Source organism: Rattus norvegicus, chromosome 19 (genome assembly GCF_021556685.1).
Source record: "Rattus norvegicus strain SHRSP/BbbUtx chromosome 19, alternate assembly SHRSP_T2T, whole genome shotgun sequence".
Classification (NCBI taxonomy): Eukaryota; Metazoa; Chordata; class Mammalia; order Rodentia; family Muridae; genus Rattus; species Rattus norvegicus.
This window is the reverse complement of record NC_141552.1, coordinates 38,744,996-38,758,909: the sequence shown is the minus strand read 5'-3', so window position 1 is coordinate 38,758,909 and position 13,914 is coordinate 38,744,996. Positions and strand designations below refer to the sequence as shown.

The 13,914-nt window shown below is 45.6% G+C and overlaps 1 protein-coding gene and 1 long non-coding RNA gene across 12 annotated transcripts in view; one reads left to right on the top strand and one right to left on the bottom strand.

Moving 5' to 3' along the window:
• The window catches only part of Cacna1a (calcium voltage-gated channel subunit alpha1 A), a 297,093-nt gene that overhangs the window by 183,391 nt on the left and 99,788 nt on the right, over positions 1-13,914 (top strand). For 6 of the 11 annotated variants that reach the window (XM_087593878.1, XM_087593879.1, XM_087593882.1 and 3 more), the window contains exons 9-12: positions 5,231-5,334; positions 7,842-7,957; positions 8,174-8,231; positions 10,028-10,119. In XM_087593878.1, the coding sequence (XP_087450004.1) occupies positions 5,231-5,334; positions 7,842-7,957; positions 8,174-8,231; positions 10,028-10,119 (370 nt within the window). 11 annotated transcript variants of the gene reach the window in all.
• The window catches only part of LOC134483326 (uncharacterized), a 72,293-nt gene that overhangs the window by 37,615 nt on the left and 20,764 nt on the right, over positions 1-13,914 (bottom strand). The gene's annotated exons all lie outside the window — the stretch shown is intronic.

The following is a 13,914-nucleotide window of genomic DNA, read 5'->3' as shown; positions in this document are numbered from 1 at the left end:
CGGATTTCTCTGGGACTCAGGCATTAATTTGCCTGAAGAGTATTTATGAGAGCTCACTAAGTGGCTAGGACTCAGTGCTGTTCACGATGAGTCAGACTCCCGGGGCTCTTGTTATCAACATGAGACATGGTGATGAATGTGGCCAGGAGTGAAGTGAGTTCAAAGCAGTTTGAAAGCAGAATGGCAGGGTAGCCCATTTTGCTGCCCACCTGTGTGATATGGTGCAGTTAACATTTCCTGGGAAAATAAACAGATAGCTGTTCACTCCAGATAGGGAGCCCATGATGCGCCAAAGGAGAGATTCCACCAGAGTCCTATTCAGCAAACCAACAGACTTATTGGGGTTACTCACAAGAGTGGAGATACAGAAACATGAATGAGAGAGGGTTACTTACGGGAAGCAGGGATGTGATATGATGGTTGACATTGCCAATGTGACACCTCTAGGCACATTTGGAAGGGACTATCTTGGTTAGGTTCACTGAGGAAGAAAGACCTTCAGTGGCCACCAAGGGGAACAAACCATTCAAGAGGCTGGAATCCAGCACGGTATAAAAAGGAGAAACAAAAGCAAACATCTTTCTCTCTGCTTCCTGGCTGCAGTGTGGCAGCTGCTTCAAGCCCCTATTGCCTTGACATCTGCACCGTGAGGGACTTTACCGCTGACCTTTGAGCTCAAGTGTATTTCCCGTGGGTTTTACCACAGCAATTGCTTGCATGTAACATGTTGCCCAAAACAGATGCTGTGTTGAATATGTGGTCCCAGCTGAGAAACTGAGGTGAGGGTGCGGGCTATTTCAAGGGGTTCATCCGTGGGTGAGCTCACACCTGAGTAGATAGTGCCAGTCAGAGCTTAGGTGAAGAAGCAGGGCACCAGGGCTGTGTCTCTAAAGGACATGTTCTTTCCCTGTCCCTTCTTCCAACAAGCTGAGATGCTTAAAACAACAGAAATCTGTTATGTCCTAGCTCTGGAGGCCAAAGGACCATGGTCAAGATGTCAGCAGATCTGTGTGATCTCTTGGACACCTGGATGGAATCCTTTCCAGTCTCTTCCCTCGCAACAGTCTTTCATCCCTGCCTTCACATTCCCCTTGCTTTGTCCTTCCATGTGTGTCTGTCTTTGTGTCCTGGCTGCCTCCTTTATAAGAGGACACCAGTCACAGGGTTAGGGACTGCCCTGGTGACTTCATCTTGACCTGGTAACACCTGAAGAGACTCCAGGTGCCACTCACAGGATCTGGGAGTTCTGGCTTGGAGCCTTCACAGGAGACTCCATGAACCAAATGGCAGTGAGCATGTGATTTTGCCCCTCTGGGCCTCAGTTTCCTGCCCGAGAAGACGAATGAATAGACAGTTTCTTGGAATTCACAAGAGGATTTTAGTTCCACACACGACTGCCTCAAAGCCCTGCCAGAGAGTTCAGTACGGACAAGTGCAACTGAGAAAGGTTACCTTGTCACAAAGGGGCCTCTTACCACTCCTCCACCACTTTGTCCCCATACGAGCCACCCCATGAGACAGCCCAGAGCCCTTCTTCTAGCCGGCTGCTTCTGGCTCTGGCTCCCAGGCTAAATTTAGCCTGAGGAACTTGAACAGAGCCGTGCTGCCTTCTGTCCGGCATATCCCAGCAACTTCATTCTTTCTTTGGAATCTTTCTGAAGCACTGGGATGCACAAAGCATTGGGATTCATGGGCTTGTCAGAACAAAGGTGTGAACTGGGGTCTCAGTCATTTTCTCCAGAGCCCTGTCTGTACCCATGGTTAAAAGTGAATTTTTGTTTTAATTATTTGAGTATATACCTTAACAGTAAATGTAGCTATCTAATCATTTGCTTCCTCATATCACAGAAGATGGAACCCAGAGTCTTATACATGCTAGTCTACTGCTGAGCCACACTCCCAAACCCTGTCTTAACTTTTGTATTTTTGAGACATGGTCTCACTATGTCATGTGGCTTGCCTGGAGTTCAGTATGTAAAGAAAGCTGGGATTAAAGGCACTTGGTTAGATTTTAAGACAGTCTGTGCTCCCTGGGTTGATCTTGCAATCCTGGACTCAAGTCATCCTGCCTCAGCTTCCCATGTAGCAAGGATCACAGGTATCTTCAGATAATAGTTAGGCTTTGTATTCATGCTGTGTCTGGATACAGGGTGAATCATACTGTCATGTGACACTGTTCATGGAGGGATGTAAACAAACATCTACCCACTTCAGACAGGGAACCAAAGTATGAATACCACCAAAGTCCAATTTGGTGAAGCAGTAAGTTTTACCTGGGTTACTTAAGGAGCAAAAGTAGCTCAAAGACCATTACATCACTGAAGCCCACTCCACAATGGAGACGGCTAACAAAGGCTTGAACCTTGAAGACCTGGAGTACACTACACCTGCAGCGAGGTCAGCAGGTGAAAAGCTATCTTTCAAGTAGCTCAGTAGTCTGAGTCTCTCCCAAGTAGCTTGACTGATCTCTGCTTCTTCCAGGCAGCTCTGCTAACCTAAACCGCTTCTAAGCAGCTCAGTTTGTCTGAGAGTCTCTCAGTCCTTATTTATATTCGCATGGGAATATAAGGGCCTAGTGAATCTGGACAGTTTCAGGTATTTCCTAAAACTTTTGAGTTGTTTACTTCCTGAGCTTCCCTGAAAGATGGAATCTTTCATCTCCCCTTAGAACATTCTATGTCTTAAGAAACTAAAGTGGCTAGTTTTATATCAGAGGAAATTCCTATACAACATGTATATATCATGTCTGATTATGGAGTCATGCATGCATGCTGTCTGTGTGTGGAAATTTTCACTTGGTATTGTTATGGTCGACTCCTGTGGCAGCACATCATCAGATAAAATTCCATTCCTGTATACTGCCTCCTGATGATAGTATTCAATATTGTTTCCAGCTTGGAGCATTCTTCTAGTGTTCACTGTGAACATCCCTGTGCATGCCTGGAGTGAACATAGGTTCATATTTCTATCCGGTAACTATCTGAAAATGGCATTGCTAGGGCCTGACAATGCACAAATTAATTTTAGTAGAAATTGTTGAGTTAATTCTCAGAGAAGCTATGCTCTATCCTCTCAAAACTTACATGATCTTAGTGTAGTGGTACCTGGCTCTCATCCCAGGAAGGGGAATCAGGGATTTAAAGTCAGCCTAAGCTACATTCTGATACTCTACCTAAGAAAACAAACAGATCTGGGTATGTGGCTCAGTTCAATAGTACTTGTGTCACATGCACAAGGCACTGTGTTTCATCCCCAGCAACACAGAGACAAAAGCAAACAAAAAACAACAAATCATAGTGGAAAATCTTACCACCACCTCCAGTGGCTCAAACGTGACTTGATTGGACTAGTCATTACCCATGTAATTCATTACGCTGGGGTCAGTCAGTAGATGATCCTAAACCAATATGACTGGTTGTAGTGACAATTCTGGAGTTTTGGTTTCTTTTAAAAACACAGAAATTTTATGAGAGTGTGCTTTTGTTTTAATATGGGGCCACTTTGGACTGTCTGCAGCAGCTATGATTTGCCTTGTGTTCTAGCCGAGGCTCGGTTTTGTCAGCTGCAGATAGTTTCTGTGATTGCATCAGATTTGGAAATCTGGGAAATTTTGAGAGGGTATATAAATGCTAGGACCTGAGATGTGGAGTGGGTGGTTGTTGGTCATTCATGGAGATAGGGGGTTGTACTCAAAGAAGAAACAGGAAAAAGAAATTAGTTTCTAAGATCTCTATCTCTATCTCTTCCATCTATCCTTCTTTATCTCCTATCTAGTGATAGTGGGTGAAACCAGGGGAAATAAAGGGTGGAAATAAGAAAAACCCACAAAGTAGCAAAGACCAACTACCACTGATGTCTTTATTAAAAGGGTAAATATAGACACAAACATACATAGGAAGCAGACCATGTTAAGATGAAGGCAGAGTTGGAGGTAACTGTAAAAACACCAGGTGGTTAAAAACTCGGGATGGCTATAAAAACACCAGATGCCTGGAGAGAGACAGGAAACACATTGCCCCCAGTCTTCAGAAGAACCAACCATGTCCACAAATTGACCTTAAAGTTCCACCCTACAAAACTGTAAGATAGATTTTTGTTTTTCAAGCCATCTAGTTTGTGACTTTTGTTACAGCAGCTGCAGGACACTAATATGCTATAGTGTCCTTGAGTCAGCATTAGCTGAAAGTTTCAGTGGCTTCACAGGCTCACTAGGGACTGGTGATGTTAAATTTCACATTTCAGCTTTCCTTCTATAGTATTTATGCTTACTTCTAAAGGTGAGCTTTTAAAGCCACACTTAAGAACCCATCAACCACTGGAAGGATCCACCTTTCCTAGACTGTAGGAGAATCATCTTCAGCACACAAGTCAGGCTCACAGATTTAGACATTAAAAAATGTACATCTGGCTCTCTGTGACTCTGGGCTGGTTGTTTGTCTTTCTCAGCCTCCATTCTAGCTATAAAAATGCAATGGTGATTATGCAGGGCCTCATGAAACAAAAATAGTGAATTAAATATAGGTGATATGCATTTAGGAGGACAGGCACATAGTAAATACTCTCTTACTGCTCATACCAGTCGCCTCTACAGTCAACTCACCCCTCTCCCTTTCATCCCCCACCTTCCATTCCTACTTCAATATTTGTCTCCATCTTTCTCTCATTCTCTTGTTTCAGTTTTCTGTTCTCCATTTTAAGAGTACTCTATTTGTGGACTGCTTATCCCTGCAGAATTAGCTAGGCACTTCCTAGAGATGGTTTTGTGTTGTGATTCTCATGACACTCCAGGAAATGGAGGAGATACTTGAGGGATAAGCTTATGGCCAGACCATGAGGCCATCCATATGCTTCCTCTAAGGGAAGAAACAAATGTGGAAACCAGGGATCATTTCAGCAGGGTGTGTGTGTGTGTGTGTGTGTGTGTGTTTCCTTCACATTTCATACTCATGTCCAAAATTATCTTACTGCATCTCCTTAGCTCCCAGAGCCATGTCAACTATGTGTGACATGAGACAGCGTTGTCCTCCAATGGTATCTTGGTGACATCCCCCACCCCATCTAAGCTTTACTCTCCATGCCCCTTGCTTGGCTTCCAGAGTGCCAGGATTCTGCAAGTCAAAAACATTTGACGAAAAATCACAGGAGGCATGAAGCTAACCCTACTCCTTCTTGTCAGTCCCACCTGGGTCCTACTCCAGTCTCACATGCTTTCTCTCTTTGTGCTCTGCAGAGCAACGATGCCTCAGGGAACACTTGGAACTGGTTGTACTTCATCCCCCTCATCATCATCGGCTCCTTTTTTATGCTGAACCTTGTGCTGGGTGTGCTGTCTGGGTAAGTCTGCTACTTCCCTCTCCATCATACTCTTCCTAATGGATAAACTTCTTTCCTGGTTTCAGTGAGTTTATCGTTAGCAAGCCATGGGCTGCTGCATAGACTGTAAACTTCTTGGGCAGCCAGTGAGGAAGTGGGTTTTCTTGCAGAAGTGGGTTTTCTTGTCCATTATTTAAACATATATAAACCCAACACTTTGAAAGGCTGGAGAAATGACTCAGGGTTTAAGAACACTGGCTACTCGTCCAGAGGACCCAGGTTCAATTCACAGCACCCACGTGGCTACATGACAACTGTCTGAAACTCCAGATCTGGGAATTCAACACTTCCTTCTGGCCTCTGTGGGTACCACACACCCATGTGGTTTCAAGGGGTCTGATGCCCTTATTCTAAGCTCTGGTACCAGGCACATACATATAGGCAAAACATCAATACACATAAAATAAAAATAAATAAATATAAGAAGGAATAATTTAAAAATAACAATACTTTGGGTTCCTCCCTTCCTGTCTTTCAAATAACCACAGCACACAAGCCATATGTAGTGGCATAAAGTTCTCTGGTCCCAGAATAGGAGACTAAAGCAGGAGAATCATGAGTTCCAGGTCTCAAAAAATAAAATAAGGGACTGGAGAAATGGCTCTGCTCTTCCGGAGACCCTAGGTTGACCCACAAGGAAGCCAACAAATATCTGTAACTCTGGTTTCAGGGAATCCAACGACCTCTTCTGATCTCCAAGCAGCAGACACACACATAGTGCACAGACATATATGTAAGCAAAACACCCATACATATAAAATGCAAGTAAATAAGTCTTTTAAAAATTAATTAAATAAATAACAAGGTATGAAGCCGTGGGTAGTGACCCACACATACAATGCCAGCATTCAGGAAGTTCAGACAGGAAGATTGCCACAAGTCTACTTCATAATCAGTTCCAGGCCAAGCTGGGTTACCTGTCTCATAAGAACAAAACACCACCAACAAATAAATTAGATAGATAGATAGATAGATAGATAGATAGATAGATAGATAGATAGATAGATAGATGTATGTATGTGTATACACACACACATATATATTTGTGATATATATATAATATATATATATTATATATATATAACAAAATCAAATCAAAACTTCCTTTTCCTTGGGGCTGCAGAGACTGTCCTGCAGTTGAGCATGCTTGCTGCTAGGTTGATCTGCTGATGGACTCTTTGAGCCCAGAACTCTGGAAGCAAAGGTGACTAGATCTCTGGGAGTTCAAGGCCAGACTGCTCTACCTAGTAAGACCCTGTCTCAATAAAGGATAAGTCAACACTGAAGAGCACTTGCTATTCTTGCAGAGGACATGGGTTTGGTTCCCAGCACCCATAATGATACCTCACAACCATCTAGAACTGGTTCCAAGGAGTGCGATGCCCTCTTCTGACCTCTGGCACCAGGCACATACATACATACAGGCAAAACACTTGAACACATCTAATAAATCTAAAAGAAAAAAGAGTGATTGCTGCTATTGCAGAGGTTCCAAGTTTAGTTGCCAATATCTACATTGAACAGCTTGTAAACCACCTGTAACTCCACCTAGACTCCAAGGGCACCTGAATAAACACGGTATACATGCACACATGTAAATAAAAGTTATACATAAGCACTTTAAATGCATTGTCCTAACACAAATTGTCCCCAGATCCCCAAAATTACATTAATCACAGAAAAAAACTTAATTATAATTAGATTTCATATTTCCTACCAAGGAAGTCTGGGGTGCATAATGTTTTATGCACTGCCAACAATGATCCCAGACATTTTCAGGTCTCCACTCCAAGGATGACTTCCCAATACTCAAGACAGCATCCCCGTGATCCAAACAGGAAGAAGCAGAGCCTGTAAGGGAAGAGCTGATGAAGGAAAAAGAGGGCAGAAAGTGGTGTTAGCCAGGTGTTCTGAGGCTGTCCGCCGAATGTGTGGCGACCATTGCTGGCTTAGTATCAAGCCCTTGAGCACTTGCCTTTTTGATCCAGTAGGGACACTGCGAAGGGTGTGCACTGTCAGAAAAACCAGCCTTTAAGATTAGGACTCCCTCCTGAGGGACTCCCTTCTAGGTTGAGAAACACTGTCACTGAACCCCCAAACGCATGTGGCCTCTAAAATTTTTCTAACCATGGAATCTGGTTTCGTTTTTGTTTTGTTGGGGGAGTCAAGGGTTTGGGGTTTTTTTGTTGTACTGTTTTGTTTTTTTGGTTTGTTTGTTTGTTTGTTTGTTTTTAGTTTGTTTTTAAGACAGGGTCTCCTGTAGCCCAGGGTGGTCTTAATCTAGCCGAGTATGACCTTGATCTTGTGATTCTCTTGCCTCCGGCTTCCGAGGGCTAGGATAACAGACATGCACCAACATGTCGGGGATGTGCTCTGCTGGGGAAAGACCCAGGGCTGTGCGTGTGATAGACGTGTATCTACTGGCTGAGCCCCATCACCACCAACCCCTGGCTTCTTTGATTCTGCAGGGAGTTTGCCAAAGAAAGGGAACGTGTAGAGAACCGAAGGGCTTTTCTGAAGCTCAGAAGACAACAGCAGATTGAACGTGAGCTCAATGGATACATGGAGTGGATCTCGAAAGCAGGTGAGGTCCTTTCATCCTGGGCTCCAGGGTAGACATTCCAAGCCATGGACAACCCAGGGGCACACCTGCAAGGGAAGGTGATGGTGGGAAGAGAAAGAGGGTCCCCAGAGATTAGCAGCAAGAATCCAAAAGAAATAGAGTGGGAGAGCCGTGGTGCCCACCTGTAGCCCCCGGAAAGTTCTCTGGGCAGGACCTTAACTCTACTCTTCTTCTCAGAAGAGGTGATCCTCGCGGAGGACGAGACAGACGTGGAGCAGAGGCACCCTTTTGATGGTAACTGTTCTGAGCCCAGCATGAAGGCGAGTCCTAGGGGAGTGGGGTCAGCTGGAGCTGGGCACAGGAACTGGTTCTAGAGGCTGTAATAGACCAGGGCAGGAAGAGATGTGAGGCTGTGCTGTGCACAGAAATGTGAATAATTGAGTCTTGGGCTTCTGGAAGGGATTTCAGAACCTCCTGAGGTGAATGGGTCCATTCCTGACTTCCCCCTTTCTCCTTGGATCGGTGCCCTGTGACCACAGCTCTTCTATAGAAGTGACGTAATAGGGCTGGTGAAATGGCTCAGTGGATGAAGTAATTTGCATCCAAGCTTAATGACCTTAGTTCTATTCCCAGAACCCACATGGTAGAAGTAGAAAAAGAAGTGTATGTGCATGCATCTATGCACATACATGTACACATTCATGTGTATACACACAAACATGCACACACACGTTACTAATCATGAGAGGAAGAATTACACCTCCTGGCTAGAGGTGTAGACTGGCAACAGCCCCTGCATAAAGTTCTGAGTTTCATCCTCAGCACTACCAAGAACAAACATAACGAGACGCAGAGAAAACGCATGAGTGTCCCTCCACTTTCCCTGACTAATGTGGTCCACTCCCACCAGCCAGATTCCCAAGCTCAGCTGCTTCCTAGATCCCAGCCCTAGCCAGGAGTGGGAGCAACAGACACAGAGAAAGCTGAAGAGGACAGATAGGAACCAAGTACACTGTCACAGGTGTATGAAAATATCCCAGTTTTGGGAACTCTGGGGAGATGGATCCTCAGTTAAGAGTACTCGTTGCCCATTCAGAGAACCCAGGTCCCCCAAACACCACCCCCTGCACTCAGATCAAGTGACTCATAACACCTATGGCTCCAACTCCAGGTGGTCTGGCGCCCTCTTCTGGCCTCCATAAGAACTACACTCATGTGCACAAACGTCCATGCACCTGATTTCTTTTTAAATCTTTAAAAAACAAAAACCAACACTACTTTATATAGTAACAACAACAAAATTAATTAGGAAAAATTTTTAAATATCAAAATATCAAAAAGAAATCAAGAGTCCTAGATCTTTTATTTGGGAGTAGAGAGAGATTCCTGTGCTGTTTTAAGTCTCTGTCAGAGTACATATCCACTGGCAAACATTGGGGAGCACTGGACAGTTACCCAGACCCCACTGACCCAGCACATGTGTGCTAGGTTAAGAGACAGACTCTTTTCTGTCCCAGGACTTCCAGGAAGTGCACCTTGCTCTGAATATAAAAACAGACCAGAGCCAGCATGTGGTGCACACTTATAATCTAATCTCAGTGCTCCAGGGGCAGAAGCAGGCGGATCTCTGTGAGTTCCAGGACAGTCAGAACTACATACTGAAACCCTATCTCAGGAGCAGGACCAGAGAGGTGGCTCAGTAATTAAGAGCACTGACTGCTCTTCCAGAACCTGGGTTCAATTCCCAGCAACCACATGGTGGATCACAACTCTTTTCTAACTCCAATCCCAAGGAATCTGGCGCCTCTGTCTGGCCCCTGTGTGCACTGCATGTGTGTGCTGCATAGACATAAGTACAGGCAGAGCACCCATACACATAAAATAATAATTGTTAAGGAAGGTAAATAATAAGAACAGACTGGAAATGGTCTTTCTGAGGCTGGACTTTGGACTCAGGCTGAACAGTACTAGACTCTTGGACCAGCGGGCATGGCAGTGTAGGTATACAGTGTGCATGGCGTCCCGCCATCTTGCTGCCATCCTGGCATAAAAGGGTCACGCTGTCTCCTCTCGCCATGTTTCCCTTGTTGGAGCTCTTCGGAGAGCTACTCTGAAGAAAAGCAAGACGGACCTGCTCAACCCTGAGGAGGCGGAGGACCAGCTTGCTGACATCGCGTCTGTGGGTAAGTCCCTCTCTCTCACCAGTCACCGCCATCACCCAAGAACGGGAGGCTGAGTCCTAGGGGTAGGCGGCTGATGTGGGCCTTAAAGCTGCTTCCCGCCCTGTCAGCTCGGGGCCTGCATTACAATGAGAACAGCAACACTCCCTCAGCCTTTGCAGTTTAGTGGGGGTTTTGTATGTGTTTCTTTTTACATACCTGGGTGAATCCTGTCTCCTAATACCATTGCAGTGTCTCAACTAAATGAGCCCCATGGATCTCTTTCAAAGGTCTATTTCGTTCAGTAGTTTTATATGTGAGCACTCTCTTGGTTTGTATGGTTACTTGGCAGAAGCGGGCATCGGATCCCAGTGCTCTTAACCACTGAGCCATCTCCCCAGCTCCCACAAATCTCTTTATTGTAGGTGTAAAACCAAACTTCACTCACTTATATCCAGCTCCAGTCAGAGAGCAGGCTCCTAGTTAGCTTGGTGAAGTCCATTACAGCTGAGCACCCTACTCCTAAATGCTGGCATAGCAGGGCGTGGTGGTGCACATCTTCCTCTCAGCCCTCCCCAGGCAAGGCAGCTGCAGCTGTGAGCGAGAGGGCAGCCTGCACTACAAGGAGCTCCCAGCAGGCCATGAGACCCCGTTTCAAAAACAAACCTAGCACAGCAAAATTCCTCTGTACCTGACCTGTTTCAGACTCCAGGTGTTTCCAGATTTGGGGATATTTTCATATATGTCAGGTGGTGTCTTAGGCACGGGACCAAAGTCTAAAACCAACCTTCATTTATTTCTCAGACACAGAGCCTTAAAGGTAACTTTAGACTCCTTTAAAAATACTTTTGTGCGGCTGGGACGTGTAGTGCATGCATTTAATCCCATGAAGTGGATCTCTGACGCCCAGGATAACGAGAGTGACATGGTGAAACTTGGCCTAAAAATGGTATCAATAATAACAATAATAATAATTGTGTGGGAAGGGAAGATAAGACGGCTTAGCCGGAAAGGGTGCTTGCCACTAAGCCTGGAGACCTGAGTTTGATACCCAGAATCAGTGTTGTTGAAAGGAGAGAACCGACTCTCACAAGTTGTCCTCAGAACCCCACACTCACCGCACATTACACACCGACACGCAATAAATAGATTACATTGTAATTTTAAAACACAATTTAGTGCAGGAAATAATGCAGAATTTTAAAAGTTTTTTTTTTATTTGTCATTTTGTTGTGTCTGGTATATTGGGGATGGTCGCACAGGCTGCAGCGCAGTTGTGGATGTCAGAGGACAGCTCTGGAGTTCTGGCCAGCTCCAAATGGACTTTTCCATGTGTGGTGTTGTACACTTCGCAAAGGTTAACACTGGGAGCCCACTGCCCTTACATATTCAGATTAGGAGCATCAGTCTGGGGTCATGTGGGGTCACAGAGTAATGAATTGGGAATGAGAGTGAGTACTGGGTTCAGCACAAGTCAGAGGCAGGATCCCCATCCATGCGAAAGTTCTCACCCAACGAGTACACACGTTAAACCGAGATTTGGGGGGCTGAGGAATGGCTCAGTCAGGAAAGTGCTTGCCTCCATAGCACAAACATCTAGTCAAAGTACTAGGACAGAGTGGAGCACTTTATAATCCCGGTGCTGACAGGAGACTCACTGGCCGGCCGGCCTAGCTTAACCAGTGAACTCTAGGCTCATGAGAGACCCCACTCAAAGGGATGTGGGTGGTGTCCTGAGAATGTTACCTCAGGCTGTACGCCAGCCTCTATGAAGACATTCGTCCACACAGACACAAACATGGACATGCAAATACACGTGCGTACACACACACACACACACACACACACACACACACACACACGGATGCTTGCTGCTAAGCTTGACTGAGTTTGATTCCCCAGGACCCACATGGTCAGAGAAGGCTTCTCGGAGGAGATGGCATTTGGGTTGAGAGCTGAGGGCCGATGGCAGACAGAATTGTTGGAAAGGTGTCTTTTCAGCAGTGCCACCGGCTGACACTGAGGATGTTGGGAGGAGCAATGGGGGACAGGGGGTGTCAACGCATACACACCCCTCTAAGATCGCCCACGACTCTTTCCTCTCAGAGCCTTCTGGTCCCGGGTGGCTCTACAGAGGACATCTGCCTCCAAGCCAGAGTCTCTGAGTAGGAACCCTGCTGTGCACATTCAGATGCTCCCCACACCCTATGGGCGTGCTCCTGGGGATAATTACAGGATCAAAGCTATGAATGACTTCCGGCTCTTTACTCTCTAAGCCACTGAATAGCAGACACTCATTCATGAACTTTTCGGGGACACAGACTCTCACTGGTCCCCACACTGACTCTTGCACATTTGTTCCCTTTGCCAGCTAAGGATGCTTGCTTTCCATTTCTGGCCAAAACACACTTTTGCTTATAGTGACTGTGACTTCCGTTTCTATTTCTGGGTGCACCTGGTCATGTCCTCTGCGTAGGTTCTGCAGACGCTGTTTCTGCTTCTTGTAATTCAGTCAGCATTGGCCTTTGAGGACTCATTTTAGAGTCTTTTTTTCCTCCTCCTCCTCCTCCTTTCCTCCCTCCTCCTCCTTTTTTTTTTTTTTTTTTTTTTTTTTTTTTTTTTTTTTTTTGACTCACATAGTCTCCCGGTGTAACCCTGACTCTCTTAGAACTCACAAATATCTACCTGCCTCTGCCTCCATAGTTCTGGTGTTTAAGGTGTTCACCATGCCTGGCTGTCTACTCCCCCCACCACCACCACCTCCTGTAGAGAATGGAGAGTTTATGAGCACTGGCTGCTCTCGTAGAGGACCAGAGTTCAATTCCCAGCACTCACATGGTGGCTACAATCACCTGTAACTCCAGCTCCAGGAGGATGTGATAATTTTTTCTGGTCTCCCTAGGTACACATGCAGACAAAACACTCATACATATAAAATAGAGGTAAATCTGGCCAGATGTGGAAGCTTTAATCCCAGCCCTCCACAGGCAGAGGCAGGTAAATCTCTGTGAGTTTGAGGCTGGCCTGGTCTACTTGGAGATCCAGGTCAACCAAGGCTACATAATAAGACATTGTCTTCAAAAAACCAAATCAAACAACAAGAAGTGTGTGTGTGTGTGTGTGTGTGTGTGTGTGTGTGTGTGTGTGTGTGTGTGTGTGTTTATGCATATATGTACATGTGCAGGCATGCATGTTGCTATATGGAAGCCGGAAGACAACTTGTGCATCCTAGAGATCAAACTCAAATCATCAGGCTCAGAGGCAAGCCCCTCCAGCCAGTGCGCTGTCTTGTACTGGCCCCACTTTTTGCTTTGTTCTGTGTTAACTGGCAAGTGCCGTATTGTTATGTACTTTGGAACCCACTTTGAGACCTTGAGAATTAGATGGGTGCCCACCCCTCGTGAGTTTCTGGTCTATATCCTTCATTCTGACAGACATGAAAACTTGATCCAACCCCATGCTGACCAGGATAAGGGGAAACTGAGGCACTCAAATGCTCTAGGTGGGGGCATAAACCTGTGATGTTCCCGTTTGTCAATGATATATCACTTGGCATCATTTGATCATAGATGAGTTCCTTGACCCACTGTCTATGCAACGTTTATTATTTGTTTTCTTGTTTTTGCAGAGCTGAGGGCACAGCCGGGTGAGTGCCGTGGGAGTTCACTCTTCTACTCAGCTCTAAATCCAGCCCCTTCACCTACTGTTAGTTCTCTGGCAGAATTGCTCTAATGTTTGAATTAAGAAATGCAAAGGCCAGGGTGGGAATCACAAGAGCGCTTGCTGGGAATGCACAAGGCACTGGGTCCTACTCTTAGC